The following is a 26,410-nucleotide window of genomic DNA, read 5'->3' on the forward strand; positions in this document are numbered from 1 at the left end:
AGCATTCATTAATTAAACTCACCCATGATAATTACAGTGCAATGGGGATCAGTATTCAAACCATCCCATAATGACATAAACTGCGCTTTCATCATTGCAGTAGCCTCATGATCATGTGAGTTTCTACTCCGGAGAAAAGAATCAATTTCATCAATAAAGACTATACAAGGCTGTAATTTAATGGCAAGTGAAAAAACAGCAGCAGCAAGTTTTTGTGATTCTCCATACCATTTGTCAGTTAAAATTGAAACATCGAGATTGATAAACCTTGTACCTGCCTCCTTGGCAGTAGCCTTTGCAATTAAAGTTTTTCCACAGCCTATTCAATTCAATAAAAATTTTATATATATATATATATATATATATATATATATATATATATAATCTTATTAATACTTGGTAGCTTTTTGTGTACTTATGTATGTGTATACATGTGTATGTATATATGTATAAGTATATGTGTAATAAGGTTGTTGTATGTGATTATATGTGAGTGTTTTTATATATATGTAGATGTGTGTTTGTGTGATGTATGTATGTGTATATATGTGTATGTATATATGTATAAGTGTTTTTATATATATGTAGATGTGTGTTTGTGTGATGTATGTATGTATATATATATATATATATATATATATATTAGGGTGGTCCTTAAAATGGTCATTTTCGAATTTCCTTGCTCCCAGGGGCTCAAATGGTTCCAAATTGATAAAAAACAATTCTCTGATAATTTTAGCTCTTAATATTAACGTTTAGATAGAGCGCAATTCAATCAAAGTTTGTATGGAAAGAGCATGGAAAAATTTTTGAAAATTAAAAAAAAATGTTTTAAGTATAACTTAGCGACAAATGAATGAGTTTTATTCATTCATTTGTTCGCTAAATTACATTTAAAAAACATTTTTAAAATTTTTGAAAATTTTTTCATGCTATTTCCATACAAAACTTTGATTGAATTGCGCTCTATCTAAACGTTAATATTAAGAGCTAAAATTTTCAGAGAATTGTTTTTTATCTATTTGGAACCATTTGAGCCCCTGGGAGCAAGGAAATTCGAAAATGACCATTTTAAGGACCACCCTAATATATATATATATATATATATATATATATATATATATATCTTCTATATATATAAAAAAAAGTCGGGTTTTCCTTCCTGACGAAATAACTCCAGAACGCACGAACCGATTTCGACAATTTTGCATTCGTTGGAAAGGTCTCGGGCTCCGCAAGGTTTATAGCTAAGAAAATTAGTTGTGCATGGCATCGTGTCTTAATGCAAGCTGCTGGAACTTCACGCACCGTAATTAAAAATTCGAGTGATAAAAATAATCAATAACTGTTTTAAATAACTTCAAATAGATTATCTTCTATATATATAAAAATAAGTCGGGTTTTTCTTCCTGACGAAATAACTCCAGAACGCACGAACCGATTTCGACAATTTTGCATTCGTTGGAAAGGTCTCGGGCTCCGCAAGATTTATAGCTAAGAAAATTAGTTGTGCATGGCATCGTGCCTTAATGTAAGCTGCTGGAACTTCACGCACCGTAATTAAAAATTCGAGTAATGACATTAGTGAGAATTATCAGAATTATGCTTGGTTAAGTCAACGAGCAATTCTTGCCGCAAAGAATAATGATGTACAAGCCCTGAATTTCACCATTCAATTAAAAATTGCTGGCGATTTGGTGATATACCAATGATTCTGACTGGTCTTCCGTTTGACTTCAAACGATTGCAATATCCAGTTCGCCTTGCGTTGGCAATAACACGTCGCAAGGCCAATCGCTTAGTGTTTTCGGGATAAATTTCAAATAGATTATTTAGAAAATCATTGTTTTTCACATGGGCAGTTATACGTTGCTTGTTCACGAGTTGGAAAACCATCCGCTTTGTTTGTGTTAACGTCACACCAAAGATCACTTCCATATAACGGATAATTTGCGGATTCACTTTCATTTACTTAGAGAAGTTCAACTAAAAAACACTTCATTTTTGTAATCAAAATAAATTCGTTACTGTTGTATAATAAAATCAAATTTTTCCTTTTAAAATATAAAACAAACAAAATTTTTTTCATCTTTCTCACTAAACCATCTGGTGGCAAAACGGAGTTCGTCGGGTTTGCTAGTATATATATATATTATTGCGACCCAATGGTTTAACTATAACTAGTATATTACTAACTATAATATACGCTACGCATATATCCGATTCTCAGTTTCTCAACATTGTATTCATCCCAAGAATTGTATTAACATTGTATTAACTCATATCGAGTAACAAAAGTATTATAATCAAAAATAGGATCGATGAACTTTTTCCCAATGCGTACGTGATCCTCTGCACACGACGCAATAATTCCTATGAATTTCGATCGGGGAATCACATAATTTGCACTCAGACATATAAATAAAATTTGGTTTATCATATCCTAAAAGGAGTAAAGCCCCTCTTCTAAATAAAAGGTTATATAAAGCCGAAAATCGAAATGTAACTTAATGTGGGCAGTTGTGTAATTTTCGTATAGACGACAGCATCTCAGAGTATTAATGAACGGGAAAATAAATGTTACATGAGAATATTGTGTTTAATTTGAAATTATTATATTACTATAACATCTAACGAAATTGGTTGATGAAGTATATATATATATATATATATATATATATATATATAATATATATATAATAGATATATATATATATATATATATATATATATATATATGTGTGTGTATATGTATGTATGTATGTATATGTACAGGGTGCGCCATTTAGACCTGCGGTATTTCAAAGTTGAATAACTCTGTCGGTAATTATCAGATTTTGACAAATGAACAAGATTTATTTAGGATATTTCATGCCATTTATTTCAAATCAGGTTTAAAATATAACGTCGATTAAATGACCACCTTTCATTTGATACACAAAAAGCAGCATTGGCCAGCATTTCAGGCGTTATAGCAGCTATTTCGGCCTGTATGTTACCTTTTAATTCGTCGATTGTCTTCAGCTTGCTGGCATAAACTTTGCTTTTTAAATAGCCCCAAAGAAAAAAGTCAGGTTCGGTTAAATCTGAAGAACGAGGCGGCCACTCCAAATCACCATTTTTCGACACAACGTGTCCCGGGAACTTGCGCTGCAAAAACTGCATCGTAGCAACTGCGGTGTGGCAAGGTGCGGTGTGGCAAGGTGCGCCGTCTTGTTGAAAATAAAAGTTAGTGAGGCCTTTTTCACGCATTTGCGGACACACAAAGTGCGCCAACATCCAACGATAACGTGCGCCGTCGATGGTTTCTCCAACTTTGAAAAAAAAAATGGTCCGATGATGGTTTTGGAGCACACTCCAGCCCAAACAGTAATTTTTTGATCGCGCAGTGGTGTTTCATGAATCACGTGTGGGTTTTCTGTTCCCCAAATCCGACAGTTTTGTTTATTGACTCCGCCGGAGAGGGTGGAACGATTGTTTTCAATGTAAAGCGTTACGATTTCAGCGCGTTCTTTCGGTGTGTATTGACTCATGTCTAAAATGGCACTAAATGACGTTTCAGAATCATGCTCATTTGTCAAAATCTGATAATTACCGACAGAGTTATTCAACTTTGAAATACCGCAGGTCTAAATGGCGCACCCTGTATATATATATATATATATATATATATATATAAATATATATGTGTATGTATGTGTATGTGTATTTATATATGTATGTGTATGTTGTGGGTATATAGGTATTTGTATATGTGATGTTTTGCACTATGGGTATGCATTTGTATATATAGGTATATAGGTATATAGGTATATATATATATATATATATATATATATATATATATATATATGTACATATATTTTTTAAATTATAATAATTTAAAACAAATTTTATAAACAAACCGTCTCATTTCATAGAACATTTTTTCTCCTAACGACATCTATTTTTCAACTGGACCCTAATCCTTCCTTTCCTATCTGATATCGCGTGACTAACCACTTTAAAACCACTTGAAATCGAATAGAGAATTCGGACACCGACGACCGTTGGTGGGGCAGAAAACAGTATTTCGAACAACGTGTAGCGGATAACACATAATGCTAATTTAGGTTTCCATATTTTAAATATTAAATTATAACACACTGATGATGAGTCAAACCTAGTATAACTAAACTAATATCAGTTATGTTTATGAACAACTCTAAGATTAACTTAATAACAATTAATATTTATCTTGGATTAAAAAATTCATTAATTGAATAGATAGGTTGATCTATAAGATGTTTTTTAACGGCAGCATTGAAACCATTCCTGCTTTGACTCTTCCACTCATTGGGGAGCCTGTTGTAGATCTCGACACCCAGCTTGTTCCTTTGCGAGGATTTCAGCTTCACTTTTGGAGGTACAACAGCACACCTGTTCCGCGTGTTATGGCCATGGACAGCACTCCTCAGTACATGGTTTGGTCTGTCTGCATGGACCGCAATCGCCTGCTGGTAGATGTAAAGGCTGGTAACAGTCAGTATTCTAAATTTAGTAAACAAGGGTCTGCAGTGCTCCCGAGGTGAGGCCCCTCCGATTGCCCTTACAGCCTTCTTCTGTAAATCCATTATCTTGGAGGTATGCACCGAGTGTCCCCATGCCAATATTCCATATGAGAACACAGACTGAAACATGGCAAAGTAAGCCTCTCTGGCGCATTCCTCATTTATAATGTGTCTAACTCTTCTGATGGCATATATTGATTTTGAGAGCTTAGTACATATTGAATCTATGTGCTTCGCCCAGGTTAGCAGGCTGTCCATAGTGAGACCCAAATATTTAACTTCCCCTCCATGCAGCTCCTTATGTCTCCTACTGGAAGTAAAGTTAATATGGACAGTGTTCCTATTGTTTAGTACAATTTTGTTGGCCGAAAACCAGTTTTCAACTTGCTTGTGAGCATATTGAATTTTTTCATTCATATTTGCGATGTTCTCGTCCGCAACCGCCAATGCCGTGTCGTCTGCAAATTGCGTTGTGTGGCAGCAAATGTTCGGTGGTAGATCATTCACAAATATGATGAAAAGAAGTGGTCCAAGAATACTCCCTTGGGCAACCCCTGCATTTAATCTTGTTATCTCACTTCGTTTATTGTTCCATTCCACAAACTGATACCTGTTACATAGGTATGATTGCATTAGTTTAAGGGCTACGCCTCTAAATCCATAATATTCCAGTTTCCTGAGAAATATGTCATGTGGAACCAGTGGCGTAACTAGACCCTCCGGGGCCCGTGGCAAAGTCTTCCGATGGGGCCCCATCGTGGTACTCAATGCTTAATTTATCTAATTTTGTTTAATAAACGTTAATAGTCATTTACACGCTGTTTTACTACTGGCTAAAACAATTGTTAATGAATTTTATCACAATTAGCAAACCAACTTCGACTAATTTATATTTTATGGCTTTAAATTATGAAATTATACAAAAGGCAGAAGAGTCAAGTGTTAATTTAGAGGTATAATTATAATTTAGTTGTAATAATATAAAAATAACAAAAAATACATAAAACTTAATTTTTCTTGAAAATCAAACATGAAATATTAGTGAATATATTCAACGTTAAAATAAATGGAAATTAAAAAACGTATTTTTTTAATAAAAATTTAAAACAAATACCACTTTCTTAAATTTAATTATTACATAATCTTCCATTAACAATTTCTTCTTTTAATTTTATTGATTAAGTAGTGACGTTCGATTTTTATGAAAATTTATGGTTTAACTGGTTGGTATTGGTAATTTGCCTTGCGGCAAGTTACATGAACTTCACGATATGTATAAATAATCGACTTAATCAATAAAATATAAATAAATTTATGAGTAATTAAAAGTATTCCGAGCGGATTTATTGTACATAATTGAAAACGAACGAACACGTTAACTCGGAGTATTCTTCAAAAGCTTATAAATTTCTGAAAACGATTCAGGCGTTTTTGAGAAAACGTCCATCAAAAGTCTAATTTTGACAATTGCCAAAAGAACTATACTAATTTTTGCAAACTTTGAAAAATTTTTAAAATTAAACGACTTGTCATAGGTCCGTAATATTTTTAGTATGATCTACAAGACTTTGATTATGACAAAAAAAACATAAAAATTGTCGTAATTTTTTCTTTTTAAACTTTATTACAAGTAAACGGCCCGGCCGATCTTTACCAAGCACTTATCAGCACGATTCCCAACCAATATCTATCGAACGGTTTTTAATTTTCAAAATCGATTCAGAATTGCGGGCTAAAACGTGGAAGGATTTTTTTTCATTTTTCTGCGATTTACAAAGAAACGGCCCGGCCGATCGTCGCTCAAAACTCAGAAACGCTAGTCCTCATCGAGATACATCGAATGGCTTTTAATTTTTTGAAATCGGTCCAGCCGTTTTTGAGAAAACGTTGATTTACGGCAAAAAATCTGTTCACACACACGCACACACATACACATACATACTTTTTACAAATTTGGTCTCATTTGATTCAGAATGGCTTGAAACGGTGACCCGGGCCAGGGGGGCCCAACGAGCGTAAGAAATATCTAAAGCAAACCAATGATTTATAAAAAATTAAATAACTTGGACGTAGTTATCGAGCGGTATTGAACTTCAACTTGTAAGCTAATGCTTCAAAAGAATTTATTTCTGCTGCAAAAGATTTTGAAACTTTGTATGTGCTTCACGAATACGACGAAATTCAAAATTAAAACTAAAAAAAATTACGTAAAAACTTTAGGACAGAAATGTCTATCAGACCTGTCACTATTATTCCTAGGGACAGAAACTTTAGAATCTAAAGATCTCTTAATAATTCAGTTTTTCGAATAAGGGGAGAATATTTTTATCTGGATCATTTATGAAAAGCTCGTAAAATTATAGAAAATTAAATAGAAAAATAATTAGAATGATAAATAACTATTCTCCTAATTTTATGTATTTTCATATTTTGTGATAAAAAATTTCTTCTTAAGGGGGCCCCCAAACAAATTTTGATACGAGGCCCCGCGAAGGCACGCTACTGATGTTGAGAAGAGAGTTCTTCACGTGTTCGTTTTTTATCTTAAAAGTCGATAAAGTATAAATTATTATCTATACAATAATAAATTCATTAATTCATTCTTGATATATTATACAAACTAAAGATTTTCCGATGCAGCTCTTTATCGCATAAAAGATAAAACACAATACTTTTGTTATGCGGCGGCGACTCCTTTGGTTTTAACTAACTAAATATTCGGCCGAATAAAAGTTTGATGCAAGCTGGATTGAATAATTAACTCCGACTTGAACTTAAAAAATATAAAATATAAGTTTCAAATGAAATAAAATTTAGGTACAATGTAAAAAGGTATTTCCGAGTCTCGATTTCCTGGGGGGGGCCCTTAGGTCGGGGCCCGTGGCATTTTGCCACCCACGCCACCCTATAGTTACGCCACTGTGTGGAACACAATCGAATGCTATGCTGAGATCGCAAAATAGTGCCCCACAGTGTTTATGATCTTCCAGTGAATTTGATATAAAGTTCAAAAAGTCTAGCACAGCATCAATTGTGTTAATTTTCTTTTTGAATCCAAATTGATTTTTTATAAAATAATTATTAGCATTGAAGAAACTTGTAATTCTTAATGATAACAACATTTCTATAATTTTCGAAAATATTGGCAGTATGGCTATGGGTCTGTAGTTTGCTGCTGATTGACGATTTCCTGATTTATATAATGGTACCACCCTTGCCAGCTTCATTTTCTATGAAAAGATTCCTGTGGAGAAAATATTATTTGCTATCGTGCACAACGGTTTTATTACGGTTTTATTATTTTATTATTGTGCATAACGGTATATATATATATATATATATATATATATATATATATATATATACGAGTATATATAATTTAGTAGTTAATTTTGATGTTGAAATATATGAGTGAATTCTCGAGGGCGATACATCAAAGAAAAAGCAAAGATTTATAACATAATCTTGAATGCCAAACGTTTCGCCATTCAATTTAATGTCATCATCAGTGGATATTGAACATGGTATTTTATATCTAAAAATGTGTACACATCACAGTGTACATACAACTAACCAGTCGATAATCATGAATTTTTTTAATAAGAAAAATATTGAGAGTTTTGTTTGGAAACGTTTGGAATTAAAGATTATCTTATAAATCTGAACCTTTTCTTTGTTTGATGTATCGCCCTCAAGAACTCACTCATATATTTAACATCAAAATTAACTACTAAATCATATATATATATATATATATATATATATACTAGCTGACCCGACAGACGTTTTTCAGTACCCACGTCCACAATTTTTCAATATTTTATACTAATATTTACTGCTTAGTTAAAAATAATAATTACTGTTTTTTGAAATACTATTTACACTAATTAATATATGAGTGATGTTGAATGTAGAACTGTTTCAAATAAAATGATTGTTCTCAATTCCCACACTTTAATTATTCATTTAACAAATATTAAAAAATGTTCAATTCAAATTGTATATTAAAAATTATACACTGCGATTTATAGAACAAATTTAATTCCAATAGCTCAATTTATTTTATTGCATTTAAGGGTTATATAGTATTTTTAGTCATACCTGTAGATGTGGATGTATAAATGAATAATTTTTTGTTTATTCACGACTAAAACATTGATTTTCCAAATTTATCACACTAAAAATGATCGTCTGCCTTTGTGATTTATGGTCATAGCATAAGATACACGTGTTAAAAATTGAAATCTTTTAAAAAGTACAACAAATTCAGAAAGAATTAATAAATAGCATTCGCGGCAAAGGTGCAATATCACCTTTTATTTTTCTACCCAAAATAATTGCTTCAATAATGTTGACTATAATTTTTATAATTTCGTACCATATTTTAACTGGCTTTTAGTAATTTTAATATCTAAATTACATTTTTTTCTCCAATAAATCAATATACATTATTGCTTAAGTTTATATTTGAAGTGAATTAATTTGTCAAATTCTGTTCACATGTGCTCTATTCAACTTACTATACTAACAAAATTATTGCTCTGTGAATTTTTTTACTGTGCTCCAATTTACTTGATATTTTGGAAATAGGCTAATCTTTATCTTAAGTTCAGAAGTAAAAACAATTTGCACTCCGTCACCATCCCCGCATTAATTGGATTATTACTCTTTTAATTCTGATTTTATCAGAATTTGTAATACACTATTTTAAAGGTGTTTAAATGAGCTACAACTTTCTCCATCATAAATATTACCGTAACTTCTCTCATTGTGAAACGGCGAAGGGTTAAAGGGCTCGAAAGACCTCTGGTTGGACAGCCGCGCACTCCTTAATTAATACCTCTATCAATATTTGTGTAATGGAAAAATAATAAACAACAATAATTAGTCAGAAAAATACCTCGAATTTTCATATATATATATATACTTTTATACGTATTCTTTCAGAGATATTATAATGAGAAATTGGATGTTTTTTTTAAGGTTTTTTTTTATGAAATCATGAGTTTTTTGAAAATCGTTTGTACTGAAGTTGTATTTTCTAGAATCCATCAAGATCTCTTAAACCAAGTTAATTCTAGATGGAATACGATTATTTTTAAATTTGATGGAAATGGCACTGAAAAACTATTTGATTTAAATGAAAAAACATTATGTGCGTCTTTTATTTGCATGATAGTTTACTCATTTTACACGCAGAAGTACTCATTTTAAAGCTTATTTTGAGCACTATAAAAACCCATTTTCATATCTAGCTTAATAATGTTCCTAAAACACTATAAAATAGCGATTTGTTAAGATTTTAATTGATATAATTTTGTTCATTACATGATTTTCGTTAAAATGTATATTTTTGAATATATTAGCAAAAAATGATGAAAAACGCAAAAAAGAAACAAATTTTCAGTAGCCAGTAACTTGAAAAGTATTTGCTTTTTTGAAAAACATTTTTCTCTTATAATTAGTTCTTTTATCGATACCCAACGTTATTTTGAAAAAAAGTAAAATTACACCACTGAAAAGAAATGTCATCCACCCGAAAAGTGGCAAAGGAGTCTAAATTGTTTTCACTTCTGAAGAGTAAGATGAACCTAGTTAAAACAGTAAAAAAAGTTCAGACCGAAAGCGCTCCATTGAGTAAATATTCCGTACCAAATGACAAACATATGAATTTTTGACACAATGAAACTTCTAAATAATTTTTTTTTGTATTGTGAATTTGTGACTTAGTATAGTAAGGCAAAACGACTGCAAATTGAATATTTTTAAGCGCAATCACTTATGGCTCGTCTCCTTTGCACGAATTCGTACGGCGAATTTGTTCGCAAAGTTCGCAAACAAAATTATTGCAAGCAAAAGCAAACCACGCGTACGTCGAGAACACGATTCGCCGTGCGCGTCAGATGCATGCGCAGACTTGTCAGATGCATGTTATATTATTTGCATCTTATATTAATTTAATTTTTGGCACATCTCAGCTGCTTTTCAGCATTAATAATGTAGACATTACATTTTCCTTATTCATAATCATGAATTTATTATATTTTAATATTGCCTTAGCCTATAAGTGAATAGAAATGTTTGGCAAATGACGGTCTTCAATTGTTTTTAATGTCAAACTAAGCTTCAAATATTTTCAAGTGCAAACAATGATAAGCGGTTTTTTGTAATTTTTTCCATTTATTTCTACAATCTAACTATATTTCTATGAATCAAAACATTCTAGAAAATTTCCCGTACAAACTTCAGGAAAATCCGAAGTATAGTTTAGGAGGATTAATGAAACTTACATTGTTACAGAAGAATTTTATACAGTGGCGTACCTAGAACTTTTGCCGCCCGGGGCGAACTCCAGATTGCCGCCCTTTCAATTATAAGTCAGTCAAATAGTAGTGTTTATAAATTAATACAAATAAACTAGTGGTGCATGGCATCGTTCCTTAAGGCAAATTGCTGGCACTTCCCGTACCGAAACACAAAATTTTTAAAAAAGATTTAAAAATTTTCGAAATCTGAAAAAAATATATTTTTGAGAATTTCGAAAATTTTGAAAAAAATGGCTTTTTTGAAAAAAAAAACGTTTTTTTATATTTTGAAATTTTTTGAAAATTTTTAACTTTTTTTCAAATCAATCGCGCTGCGCAGCTGTTTCGGAGACGAAATATCAAAGCGAAACGGATATACATTGATACGGAACCCATACAAATGTAAATTCAATTTGTTCTTATTCTAATGATCATTTTCGACCGCCAAATGTCATTTTTTCCTTTTTCTTAATTCTCTGTAATCGCTAGACCTCTAAATCTGTCATACCAAAAACAGTTCTTCGTTTAGTCAATACAAATAAAATGTTTTTTGAATTACTTAAAACGGACGCTTCGTTCTCTCAAGAACTAAATTACAATTTTCGGCTTTTTTGCCCCGTATCTTTGAAACGGCTGAACCCGCTTTTTCTAAAAACTAATTAGCACGTTTTGTCAGTACGAATCGAATGTTTTGTTCAAATAGGTTGATGCGTGTTCCTACAATCATTGACGAAAGTTTGTATCTAAACACACACACACATCCATTTTTTCTAAGATATGCCAAAATTCAGAAACCTCTGAAATGTAAAGATATATAAAAATTTTCACTTTCGATATTTTTGCGATTACTATATATAACTCACCCTACGGAAAGTTAAAAAATTATTAAGTTATTTAATCAATATTAATTAATACACAGAGTAATTTTTTCAGACATATTTATATGCACGCGTCAATATATTTATATAATGCCCTAAGGCTTTGCAGACCTAGCAGACCGCCTTCCGCCAGCCCTGATTTTCAAAAGAAAAATTGATGATTTAAAAAAATATTGATATATCACTTCAAAGTAATCATATAAACTTTTCAAAAGAAATGATATTTGCTGATACAAAAAATAGGAAAAATCGCCAAACAAAATCGTAAAGATGCTTATACAATTTCAACGAATTTTAATGAATACAATAAATAAAATTATTAACCTGTGCTTAAATTAGAATTCAAAAATTACATTAATATACATTTATATACATCGAGCAATAAAATTCTAAATCATATGGTTAATCATAATTTATATAAATCAAGTATCGACAATAATAACAATCATAATGATCATTTATATTTCAAGAAAGAAAACTAGTGGTGTATGGCATTGTAACTTAAGGCAAATTGCTGGTACTTCCCGTACCGTAATGATATATTCGAGGAAAATTAAATATTTTCAAATATATAATTATAAATACTGTAATTTATATATGTTTACAGAAAAGTAAATAAACAAAACTCAATCAATCAAATTTAAAATGAAGGACATAGTCTAATATTTATAAGAAATATATAAACTGAATTACAAAGTTAAAATCATTTATTTCAATTATATAAGTGAGCATTTGAACTTTAGGCAGAATTCAAATTAAAATCCAAGTAGAAAGTTTTTTGAATCATTCAAATCGGATGCTTAGTTCTCTCAAAAACAGATATTTTGCTTGGTATCTCCGAAACGATTGGATCTGCCTTTGCCAAAAACTAATCACCACTTCCCCTCATCATTAGAAATTGAAGTTTTTTGCATCAATCAAATCGGATGTTCCATTCTCTCAAAAACTCCATTTCTATTTTCTGTACCCTTTGGTTGTACCATCAAATCGGTTGATCGGTTGATCGGGCGCCCGAAAACGTGAACGAAAAAATGCGGACACACAAAACACATTCACTTCCAAATGTTCAGATACCTTCAAAACGTGAAGAAATGTAAAAATTTTCATTTTCGATTTTCGGTCCATTACTATAACTTACCCTACGGAAGTTAAAAAATATGAAATGAATAAGTTGCTTTTTACAACTATGTATAAATAAACTAAAAAATGCCGCCCCAAAATAAGTGCCGCCCGGAGCGAAAATGATTTTTTATGGCTCTTGTATTGGTAATTTACGAAAAAAGAGGAAATATTGCTTAAGTAAATGTTGAGAAATATTATGTATATATATATATATATATATATTTATATATATATATATATATATATATATATATACATGCACATGCATATGCACACCTACATACTCATACTTACATATGCACATATCTATATATTAATGTATCTACAATTATATACATGAACATAACCGCAAGTGCATGTATATAGTGTACACACAAAAACATACATATAAGCACATATATGGATGTGCATATATTATAACACATATACATGTATATATATACATATTCAAAAATTATTAGGATTAATTGTTTTTAATCAGGTTTAAAAAATTTAGATATGAGTCATGAATGATATTGTGATCTGATCTTTTATTAACACTATTTGACGAATTCAAAAAGATTAAACTGCTTTCAGAAAAAAGTCTTTTAAAAGTACAATCCTCTCTATATAAAATATTGGGTTCAAAGGTAAAATTATGTGAATTTTCGATGGAATGTTGGACAAGAGTGCTTTGGAAATTTCGGCTTTTATGATGAGTGACGCTTAATTCATGTTGTCTCATTCTCTTATGAATGTATTGTGATGTTTGGCCAACGTATTGTTTTTGACAATTTTTGCAAGAGAATTCTCTTGCAAAAATCGTAAATTACCAATACAAGAGCCATAAAAAATCATTTTTGCCAAGAATTCCGTACGTTGTCCCTTACATCTGGCCGACAGAACTCCATATCAGTGTGTTTAAGTCTTGTGTAGTCGTAACATCTACAAATATCCTCCAAAAAAATCGAGTGTTTTTAACAAAAAAATATTAGTGATATGGATATATAAATTATTACAGGTAAATAATTTTTGCTTCTCAATTTTATATAAAACATTTTTTAGTTAATTCTTATTACTCTTTACCCCGGTACATAATCCATTCCTTTATAAATTTTTTTTCTAATTAATCTGTATTGACCATCATTAATTAATGTTAATCAATATTTTTAAAAAACATTGTATTTGACAGAATAAACCTGATGATGGAACGTACCTATTTCCGAAACGTCGTTATTAAACATCTTCAAAAAACAAATTGTTTTTTATTATTGGATTTACTGTTCGGAAAAGAAACAATCAATATATTGAAAAAATCCAGGACTTATCTATTGATATATATATATATATATATATATATATATATATATATATATATATATTGAGTGGTTAGATATTAATTTAGAAATATGAACAAATAGCACTCTTTTTTGCACTAATTTATTGAATATTATTAATTTTACAAACGTTTCGAGACTAGGTTTGTCTCATCATCAGTGTAATATAATTTAAAATCTAAAATATTTTGTCTCTGTTTATCAGAACCGATATTTTCAATAATAAAATCGTTCCTTGAAAATAGAGAATCGTTTTGTCAGCGTTAACAATGAGGAGTCGACCAAAAGAAAGATCCTCTCTGGGTTGCCCCAGTGAAGCGTCCTTTCTCCAACTCTATTTCTTATATTCACAGCGGATTTTCCTTTATACTCCAGAACAAGCGTGTCGACATTTGCTGACGATACATGTATCATTGCCTCCAATAAAGATCCCGCTATAGCTTCGCAACTATTACAAGAACATCTAGATATTGCTACAAAATGGCTTTCTTTATGGAGAATTATGACAAACGGCTCAAAATCTACGCATATCACTTTCACGCTGCGTACTGGTATATGCCCTACAATTAAGTTAAATGGACAGGAAATCCCAGTAAAAGATAGCGTAAAATATCTCGGAATACACCTAGACACAAAATTGAACTGGAGAGTTCACATTAACAAGAAAAAACAGCAGATTGATGAACTATTTAAAAAACATTACTGGCTACTGAATAAACGTTTCGAACTGTCGACAAACTAATTATTTAAAAATGTATTTTCAAACCAATATACACCGCCAAAAAAAACAATATACAGATTATTCAGCGAGTGCAGAACAATATCATACGGCAGGCACTGAACGCACCTAGGTACGTTCCCAACTGGTTGATTCACCAGGACAGCAACATGATGACAGTAAATGAAGAAATTCAACAAAAAACAAACAACTACAAAAGAAGAATTGACGAACACCCAAATTGCTTGGCACAAAAAGTATTCTCAGAAGCGCGCCTAACAAGGCTAAAACGAAAAATTCCCAACGATCTCATAAATTTGTAATAGCTAACATTAATATTATTATTATTATTATTCTTTTTATTATTATCTTACTATTTCTATTATTGTTATTTTGTTATATTTTATTATTTTTCTAGTATTATTTTATTATTCAGAAAATTTATTTATATTATTTATTAATTTTATTTTTATTATTATTTGCTTCTATTTTATATTAAATCATCATATTACGAATATTATTTTCATGTAAATTCTATCCTTCGCACTTTTATTTATTTAAATTTATGTTATTATTTATCAATATTACTAGATGTTAATTATTTAACAGTTGTAATAATAATTGAAATTAAACAAAAAACTTATAGGCTAAGGCAATATTAAAATATAATATATTCATGATTATAAATAAAAAATGTAATGTCTACATTATTATTGCCGAAAAGCAGCTAAGATGTGTCAAAAATTAAAATAATATAAAATACAGTCAACATGCGTCTGACAGGTGATGCGCATGCGTCTGATGGTTGTGGACTGTCATTGATTGCACATATAATTCAATTTGACAGATTATTATTTTTTAACTAATGCAGTCGTGTTTTGCCTTACCTTACTGAATCAAAATACAAACAAAAATTACTTATTCAAAAAATTATTTAGAAGTTTCATTGTGTCAAAAATTCATATGTTTGGCATTGGATACGGAATATTTACTCAAGTCAAAGGGCGTTTTGGATCTGTTTTTCTACTGTGTTCCAATTTGTATGAAATTTTGGAATCAGGTTCATCTCACCCTCATGTTCAAAAGTGAAAATAATTGAGACTCCTTTGCCATTTCCCGGGGTATGACAATCCTTTCAGTGGTGTAATTTTATTTTTTTCAAAACAAAGTCGGATATATTTAAAGAACTAATTATAAGAGAAAAGTGTCTCATACAGTTTTTCAAAAGCAAATATTTCCAAAAATATACATTTTAACAAAAATCATGTAATGAACAAAATTATATCAATTGAAATTTTGTTTGTTTGTATTGTTCATTTTTAATAAAAAAAAACATGTTTACTACAGAAATCACCTAATTCGTAAGCAATTTTGCATAAATAAGATGATTGCGCACCGCGTGTGCAACTCGCTTCTCGGAAAACTTTTATTGCGAGGAGCGGATTGAATACCATGTGTGCAATATAAGGTAAAATAAAAAGACATAATTAAAATTGATAAACATTTATTTTAAAAATAATTAGATAATATACAATCGTTATGCTGTTTTCAATAATGAAGAACAGAATATAATGCAAAGAAATTTTTTAAGTCAAAAAAATAAGTTAAATAATAAAGAAAATAATATAAACAAGAAGAAATTTTTAGAAAAATATCTAAAGGGAATAAAGTAATGTAACTCAGTAATAAAAAAGAAAACACAATTTGTAAATACATTTTTAGGAAAAAATGCACACTGATCTTACATTGATATTTTCTTAAAATGTAGATTTCGAAATTCCAAACAAAATGTTTTGTTTTGTTTTGGTACGCAATAAAACCAATGCCAAATTTTGTTTTTCTATACTTTACAAATACTATTAATTAAAAAAAATTATCTCGTCGACTATTTTACTCAGAATAACTGATAATTGCTCATTATTATTATTGCACACACGGTGTGCAATCGGTCTCGAGTGGGTTAAGACAGATATGGAAAAGCCACGCCGTTTTTTATTTCGTTCAAAATTTAATTGTTGCATTTTAAGCCGTCTAGTGGCAAGGTGTTACATTTTATATATTCAATGGGGTTTTATAGTGTTCAAAATAAGCTTTAAAATGAGTACTGTTAAGGGTCTGTTGTTTTTCATTTAAATAAAATAATTTTATAAGTACCATTTCCACCAAAATTACAAAGAATCGTTTTTCATCTAGAATTAACTTGGTTCAAGAGAAACAAAATATCACGCAAATTGGAGCACAGTAAAAAAAAGTTCACAGGTTACACCCTTTTTCCTCTCCATTTACTGCACTAATTTCATTGGTCGTAGATAGAAATGTGCACATATGAACAAGATTTGATAAATTAATTCACTTAAAATATGAAATTAAGTAATAATGTACGAGTATATCGAATTATTATTAAGAAAAATGTAATTTAGATATTATTATTACGGAAAACATTTAATATATAGTAGGAGATTATAAAAATTATGACCAACATTATTGAAGCAATTATTTTAAATGAAGAAAATCAAGGTGATATTATTACTTTTAACGCGGATACTATATATTCATTCTTTCTGAATTCGTTATTCTGTTTATTTTGAAGCAATTTCCAACACGTATATCTTATGCTATAAATTACAGAGGCAGACGATAAATTTTTGTGTGATAAAGGGTGTGGGCGTGTTTCCATACAGAATCGGCCCCACCATGGTATTTAAATAAATTTGATGCCATTTTATAGATATTTTCGTGAAAATCCGTTATACCATATTTCAAATCCGTAGCTCATCATTTGGCGAGATATCATTGAAAATATGTGAAAGTGGTCCCTTTTTTCAAAGTCGCATTTTGTCGCAACTGTAAAAGATATAAAAAAAAAACAATAACGGGATTATATTCATATCGATGTGTACTATATTTTTAATAACAAATATTGTTTAATAATTATTTTTAAGTGCAAGAAAATGTGAAAATATAACACTCGCGTAAGTCGTCTCTTATTTGCAACGTCTAGCAAGAGCCACTGCTCGCCGCGCGTCTTGATAAACTCTGCATATGGAACATTTCTTTGAAATACATTTTTCATAAAACACAAGTTATATACCATACATTTATATTTTGAATAATTATATATTTATTTGTATGTGTATAATAATAATTATATTTATAATGTGTATAATTATAAATATATATTACTTATATATTGCATTGCAAAGTATATTATATGATTGATATTTCATACAATTATCACTAAATGAATAAAAAATAAATTGATAAAAAATATACATAACAATAGTATATCGAGATATGATTTCTTTTGATGCTACCGAAATGTAGAGAAATGCAAATATACTAAACAATATCTTAAAGTTTTTTTTAAATTAAAATATATAAGAATGTATTGAATGGAATATCTACCTATTGGAAATAAATTTGTTCAATAAATTGTAGTGTATATTTCTAATATACACTACAATCTATTGAACTATTTCATTAAACATATTTCAATATTTGTTTGTTCGATGGTCTTAGGCGGCTGATTTAACTTTCACAGTATAGTTAAAGAGTTAAGTATGAGTTCTGAGATTCATCATTTTATTTGAAGCAGTTGTACATTGAAGATCAACCATATGGATGTATATACATTTCGGTTTAGACTGTAGTGAGAAAAACATAACAATGTTTAACTAATTGGTAAATATCAGTATAGGTTATTAAAAAAAAGAAACTTTTGAATTGTAGACATGGGTACAGGACAAGGTCTGTCAGGTCATCTAGTATATATATATATATATATATATATATATATATATATATGGAAAGCCGTTGATCCATATATAATATATTTTATTTATAATAATATAGTAACAACACTATGTGTAATCGTATTTATCATTTATAAAATGTAGTTAGTATTTGTGTATACAATAAAAAGGAAAAGTGTTATGAATTATAATTTTGGCAGTTCGACATGAGGGAAACAAGAGAGAGATCCGAACCGACGCTTGCACTTTTGTTTAGCGCAATGCTGTCACTATGATGAGCCCAAAAATAATGTCTATCTGTCAAGTTGAGATGCGATGTGTGTTGACAGGTCGCTACAGATCACTCCACCCCGATGAAAAGTTTGTTTTGAATCTCTGGCTGCCATCTTGAATTTTCTTGTAAATTTTTGTTGAGATTTTTTGCTTTTTAATTGTGTATTTTTTCGTGTGATTAATTTTTGTTTGTTTGTGGCCGTGGCCGTTTTTGCTGGCGGTTGCCATGTTGCTTGATGCATTGTTTGCTTGCTTGTGGCCGTTTTGTATGGCGGTTGCCATGTTTGCTTGGTGCATTGTTTGCTTGCTTGTGGCCGTTTCGTATGGCGGTTGCCATGTTTGTTTAGTCCATTGTCTGCTTACGTGGCCGTGGCCTAGTGTGTATGGCGGTTGCCATATTGTTTGCTGATGCTCCCTGTCCGCTGCCGTGGTGCTTATAATCGACTTATTTACCAGGATAATGACTGATTTATTGAGCACGTATTGTTGTTGATCTCGATGTGCGTGGTCGGAGTCTCCATTGTATGATTAGAACGTTCTTCGTTTCTTTTTACTTGCTTCTTTAATGTGCTGTATTTTCGTGTTATTTGTTCACTTTCGCGGTCACCAAATATGGAAAGCCGTTGGTCCATATATAATATATTTTATTTATAATAATATAGTAACAACACTATGTGTAATCATATTTATCATTTATAAAATGTAGTTAGTATTTGTGTATTTACAATAAAAAGAAAAAGTGTTATGAATTATAATTTTGACAGTTCGACGTGAGGGAAACAAGAGAGAGATCCGAACTGACGCTTGCACTTTTGTTTAGCGCAATGCTGTCACTATGATGAGCCCAAAAATAATGTCTATCTGTCAGATGCGATGTGTGTTGACAGGTCGCTACATATATATATATATATATATATATATATATATATATATACTAGACCTACCTTTGCCAAAAACTAATCAGCTCATCTTCCAATCAATTGGAATCGAATGCTTTTTGAACCATTCAAATCGGTTGATCCGTGCGCCCGAAAACGTGGACGAAAAATTGTATCCATGAATACTTACACATCCATTTTTGCTGAGGTATGCCAAAATGTACAGTAACCTTCAAAATGTGAAGAAATCGATTTTTGGACGATTACAATAACTTACCCTACGGGAAGTTAATACGAATAATACAACAGTCAGCTTTTAACACACACTTTATTTAATAATTCACGACGTTTCGAGACCATGGCATGCCTCATCTTCAGTGTAGTTTCAAAACAGTAAAAATTATATACTAATACATTATTTAATATTTTGTTTAAATTTAATTTAATTTTTGAAAAACAAAAAAACACCAATATCTCTTACAATGCTTGACACAGTACTAAACATTTGAATATATACAGAAATATCTAAAAACAAATCTTAAGTGTAAATTAAAACTTTTGGCAATGAAATTGGCAATAATTTTCCATATATTATTATAATGTAAACAAAAAGGAGTGCGCGATCGCATACTAAAATCAATAAATGTGAAAACACATTAATTTATTGAAGAGAATAACATAAATGAAGCGAATCGAGAAGCCGAACAGTTAACATCAAGTGAATTATTAAGTGAAATTTATTACATAAGTGTAGTGATATGAACGAGACTGCCTTCGGGCAGCAAAAGAATACCAGGTACAAGGGGCCTCGGCCCGATGACCTTGGTGCGTGCGTGTCAAGTGCTATAAAAACGATTTATAACGTCGATAATGACGAAATTATGAAAATTTGTAAATTAAGCGAAAGAAGAATAGAAAAATCAGTGGGAAACATTAAAATAAAACAAAAAAATAAATCGAACGTCAACAAAAACGCAGGAAAAAATGTAAAAATTAACTCTGAAATCATACCAACAATAATAAAATCAGGTACGGTAGACATTAATAAACTTGATATAAAACAAAATAAAACGAATAATTTAACGCAAATTAACGGCAATACAACGATGGAACGAATGGAATACGAAGAAAATGCAAATAATCAATCTGTAAACAAAACCGTATACAACAAGACTGTAAATAATGAATCTGTAGACAATATAGATATGCGTAATGAAAAGAACTCAAACGAGAATGAACACAAATCAGCAACGACATATAATCAGTACAAATATGAACCTTCAGATCGTGGTCCATTTATAGTATACATAGAATCAACGAAAAAAAACATAGGTAGGTTACACCCGATGGCAATTGGGAGAAAAATTTTCAAGCATGTGGGAAATCAAGTAATAGATATACAGTCGGTAGGCCGAAATCAAATTAAAATACAATTACGAAACCAGAAATGGCTAATGAAATACTGGACAAAAAAAGTTTTGCGGAACATAATCTAAAATGTTACGCTCCAAATTATTTGTTTTTTAAAACAGGTGTTATAATGAACGTAGACCCTACTTTGACAGAGGATGAAATAATAAAAAATATCAAATCACCATTTCCAATAACTTATGTTCGTCGCATAACGAGAAAAAACGATAAAAAGAAAATAGTTAATACAGGAGCGTGTATTATAACTTTCAAAAGTCAATCACTTCCAAAAAAGTGTCAATATATGCAGTGAAATGTCGCAAATTAACCCTTATATTAAGGTTACCCAATGTTTTAATTGCCTTAGATTTGGCCATACTAGTAAGCAATGTAGGAGTAGTGCGAGATGCTTCAAATGTGCTGAAGATCACAACAGCAAGAATTGTACCATGGAGAACATTAAGTGTATCTATTGAAATGAACCCCACCTAGCAATCAGTAAAATATGTGGCGAATATAAACAACAGTATACTATATTGGAACTAGCAGCAAATAATAATATTGCATATAAGGAAGCTAGAGCTATAATTGAAGGAAAATCCTACGCCAAAGTCACAGCCGCCTTTTCAATTTCAAATCATCAAAATGAATTTCCACACGTTAGCACCGAATTGAATACTTCTCAGGGAAAGAATTACGACACAATACTATTAGAACCCGAAATACGACAAGACATCACAACCTCAGAAAACAACAGAAGAAACATTACAGTTCAACGAGTAAGACCACCACTCAAACATGAAACCAATCAACAAAGCATCATAAATAATAACCACAAAGAAAAACAACCAATGTCAGAAATTATCCAGATCACAAAAACAATAACGGAAATTATAAATAATAGGAATGACGTAGCACCGGAAAGAATTTTAGATAAAATAAAATCTTTCATACTTAGTATACACTCAAGACCAAAATCATAAATAATCACTATGGATCCTTTCAAAATAATTCAATTAAATTGTAGATCTTTTACAGCAAATAGAGGTAGCATAGAACACTATTTAAACACACATAAGATTGCGGTCGCGTGTTTATCAGAAACCTAGTTCAAACCTCATCTGATATATAAGATCAGGAATTATAACATAGTCAGAAGCGATAGAGACGACAATTACGGAGGAACGGCAATCCTCATCAACAAAGCGATAAAACACTCAGTGATTCAAATCAATAACCATAATGCAAGAATTCCGATTTGTGGCATTGCAATAAATATTACAACACAGATATCGATAATTAGTACATATGTCGCTCCTGATGCTGTTCTGGAACAACATTATTTTCAGCAAATTTTTCGGCAGATAACTAGTCCATTTCTAACTACGGGAGATTTTAATGCATATCACATTGCTTGGGGATGTAACTCATGCGACTCAAAAAGCAATGCACTTTATGACGCAATTGAAGGTTATAACCTAGTGATACTCAACGATGGCTCAAACACTATGATTGAAAAACCCAATTGCAGTTCATCTCCGATTGACGTAACGCTATGCTCAGTAAATTTAGCGACAAAAATAGGTTGGAAAGTGATTCATGAGCCGCTTGGCTCAGATCATCTACCGATTAATATTACAATTAGATCAAACATCCCTTCACGTACAGAAATAACTCCATCCAGAAAATGGAAGACTAAAGAAGTAGACTGGGTAAAATACACCGAAAAAATAAAAATATTAATTGATGAATGTCAAAAATATCAATCTCCTGATCAGGGATATGAAATCTTTATCGACACAATTAATACCGCCAACGAAATATATATCGGAAAATACAAACAGTTTTACAAGAACAATTTTACTCTTGCAATTTGGTGGGATGAAGAATGCCAAAAGGCATTCTTAAGTAGAAAGACAGCTTTTAAGAAGTATAAGAAAAATTCAAATTTTATAAATTATCAGGAGTATAACAAAATAAATGCATATACAAAAAAGCTTTTCAAAAAAAAGAAAATAGATAGCTGAATAAACTTCACGAATTCGATAAATAAAGATACTGATAAAAGCGAAATATGAAAAACAGTAAAAAAAATTAGACAAACAATACAGTAGGAAAAATACTATAGAGAAGAACTAATGAATTTATTTGCTGTACAAGGTAATAATATTCCAAGTAATAGTTTGCAAAATAATTGTCAAGGAAACACAAACGATTTTGAAAAATTTTCCTTTGATGAAATAGAAAAGGCCATCAAACATAGCGCGAATACTTCACCTGGTATTGACAACATTCATTACGCTATTCATATTCATTATGCTATTTCACTTGCCGGATAATGCTGAAACATACCTTAGTAATCTTTTCAATGACTTTGTAATAAAGAACTTTTTACCACCGGATTGGAAAACGCAAATTATTGTGCCAATATTAAAGCCAAACAAAAACGCATTAGACGCGAACTCATACAGGCCTATTGCTTTATCATCATGTATATGAAAAACTTTTGAAAGGGTGATAAAAAATAGATTGCAGTGGTTGTTAGAGAACGAATCACTATTAGGAGGAACACAATATGGATTTAGAAAAGGAAAAGGAACCATGGACTATCTAACAAAATTGACTAACGATATTCATATTTCTAACCTTTACAATAAATATTTACTCCTAATTACTACTGACATTAATAAAGCATATGAATCAATAAATATAGACATACTCCATGAAAAATTATTACACTTTAAGGTCGGAAGATCTATAAGGAATATAATTTTAAAGCTGATAACAAATCGACAGATATTTATAAAGGCAAACAACAAATTATACGGTCCCAAAAAAAAAAAAAAGGTTTAGCACAGGGATCATTGCTATCACCATTACTTTTTAATATATACATGGCTCAGGTAGAAAAAATATTTACAGCTGACACACATATGCAGATGATATAAGCATATATACATCCCAAAATAGTATTGACGAATGTATATGTAAACTCACAAGAGAAATGTCTAAATTCCATCAATGGACATTAAATAATCATCTAAACATTATCACAAGATAAAACAGCCAGTATAATTTTCAGTAGACACAGAATACCAGAAGAATTGACACAAATTAAAGTCAATGACAAGTTATTGCCAAGGAAAAGGAGCATTAAATTGCTAGGACTACATCGGGATGAAAAACTTATGTTCAGAGAACATATAACATACACAATAAAGAGATGCGAACGTGGAATTAATCTACTTAGACTATTAGCTAAAACTTGGTGGGGAGCAGATCCCCAGATATGTATAAATATTTACAAATCTATAATTAGATCCGTAATAGACTATGGCAGCTTTATATATGGTCGAGGAGCAAAATCATTAATGGAAAAACTAGACAAAATGCAATACGCAGCCCTAAGAGTATGCATTGGAGCGATGCGTTCAACGCCAACCAATGCTCTTCTGGTGGAAACTGGTGAACCACCTTTAAGTATCCGCAGAACAATGTTAGGAAATAATTTTCTTTTAACAAAGATACATAATGATAACGAAAATATCCTTGAACAAATGGAGCTGTTACATAAACTAGTTTCTACAAAAATATATTGGCGCTAGAAACAAAATCCAATATTAGTAGATTGCCTAATAAATATCAAAAAATATGAAAATAATATAATTAAAAATTCCACACTGCCAATGTTTAAATTGCCACAAAAATTAATATATAAAAAAATAAACACATACCTAGAAGAAAATCTGGTAAACACTAACATTATGAATGTAGCTTTACGAAACACAATATTTAACTATATACAGATGGAGCCAAAATAGGGAATTTAGCAGGATGTGCAGCTTTTGAACCAACAAACAATACAGTCAAATACATTAAGTTGCCAGAATTAACTGCTATCTTCACTGCTGAACTCATAGGCATCAAACACGCAATCAAAATTATTGAAGAAAATCATATGGAAAACTGTACCATTCTAACCGACTCTCGGAGTGAAGTGAGCAAGACAAATAATATTATTTTTGAAATACTCGAGGCTATTGAAAAGTTATAAAACAAAAAATATAAAATAAACATTGTGTCGCAAAACAGGCTTGTCAATTCGGGGAGGAAGGACATAAAATTCCCGCTTCGGACCTAAGACAGAAACTTAAGCAAATCGCCCTACATCGATGGCAACTCAGTTATACAAAGTCTCTAGAGAAAAAAGGACACAATTATGGATCAATAAACCCGAAAGTATCTACAAAACCTTGGTTTAAAAAAATAAAACAAAATAGAAAATACATTACAAATATATGTAGGATCCGACTAGGTCACGGGAGGTTTGGAAAGCACCTAAATAAAATTAATATTATTAATTCCCCGGCATGTACATGTGGATATGAAGAAGAATCCCTTAATCACATCTTTTTTGAATGTCCTCGATACCAGTCTGCAAGGGAAAAATTTTACAAGAAGCTGCAAAAAGAGAAAATAGAGTTTCCGACTAGCATTCATCAATTACTTATAATTAGTTCTGAAAGCATACATAGTATTATTAATGAATTTCTTATGGAGAATAGTTTAGAAATTTAATTTATAAATTCAACATTATATTATATATATATATTAGAATTCAAAGTTTATGTACGATATATATTATAGATTAGTATTCCAAGTTTTTTGTATATAGATCTCTCTGTAAAATAAGTGGTGGCAATATGATTCAGATCAGATGCATTATAATAAATAAATAAAAAAAAACATAAATGAAAAAAATATATAAATTCGATTGGTATTGATAAGGAGACGTGCTGATTAGTTTTTGGCGAAAGCAGGTCTAGCCGTTCCGAAGATACGAGGCAAAAAGTGCAAAAGTCAAAAAAAAATTTACTTGTATTGACGAAATGAACAACTGGTAAAATTTTGGGGAAGGCAGGTCTAGCGGTTATGGACTCTCAATAAAAATAAGTTGAAAAATTGCGATTTGGCGGTCAAAAATGTTTATTGGACATATGTACACCAAATTATCAGATATTTTATAAAGATTTCAATGTGTACCCATTTTGCGTAAACCTTTTTGGGTTCCGTACCAAGATTTTTAATTTTAAAATTCATGTATTGGTTCAAACAAATGTCGACAGTATGAAATAAACGATTTGAATCATTTAAAAAACATTTGATTCGTATTGATAAGGAAACGTGCTGATTAGTTTTTGGCAAAGG

At 30.7% G+C, this 26,410-nt stretch overlaps 1 protein-coding gene across 1 annotated transcript in view; it reads right to left on the reverse strand.

Moving 5' to 3' along the window:
• LOC113378312 (ATPase family AAA domain-containing protein 1-B-like) overlaps positions 1 to 26,410 on the reverse strand; it is a 61,856-nt gene that overhangs the window by 524 nt on the left and 34,922 nt on the right. Inside the window, exon 4 of the mRNA XM_026618845.1 lies at positions 23 to 319. Within this exon, the coding sequence (XP_026474630.1) occupies positions 23 to 319 (297 nt within the window). The remainder of the gene's footprint in view (positions 1 to 22; positions 320 to 26,410) is intronic.

Source organism: Ctenocephalides felis, unplaced genomic scaffold (assembly GCF_003426905.1).
Source record: "Ctenocephalides felis isolate EL2017-DRISC unplaced genomic scaffold, ASM342690v1 CF-g0.4_SCAFFOLD_01886, whole genome shotgun sequence".
NCBI classification, from domain to species: Eukaryota; Metazoa; Arthropoda; class Insecta; order Siphonaptera; family Pulicidae; genus Ctenocephalides; species Ctenocephalides felis.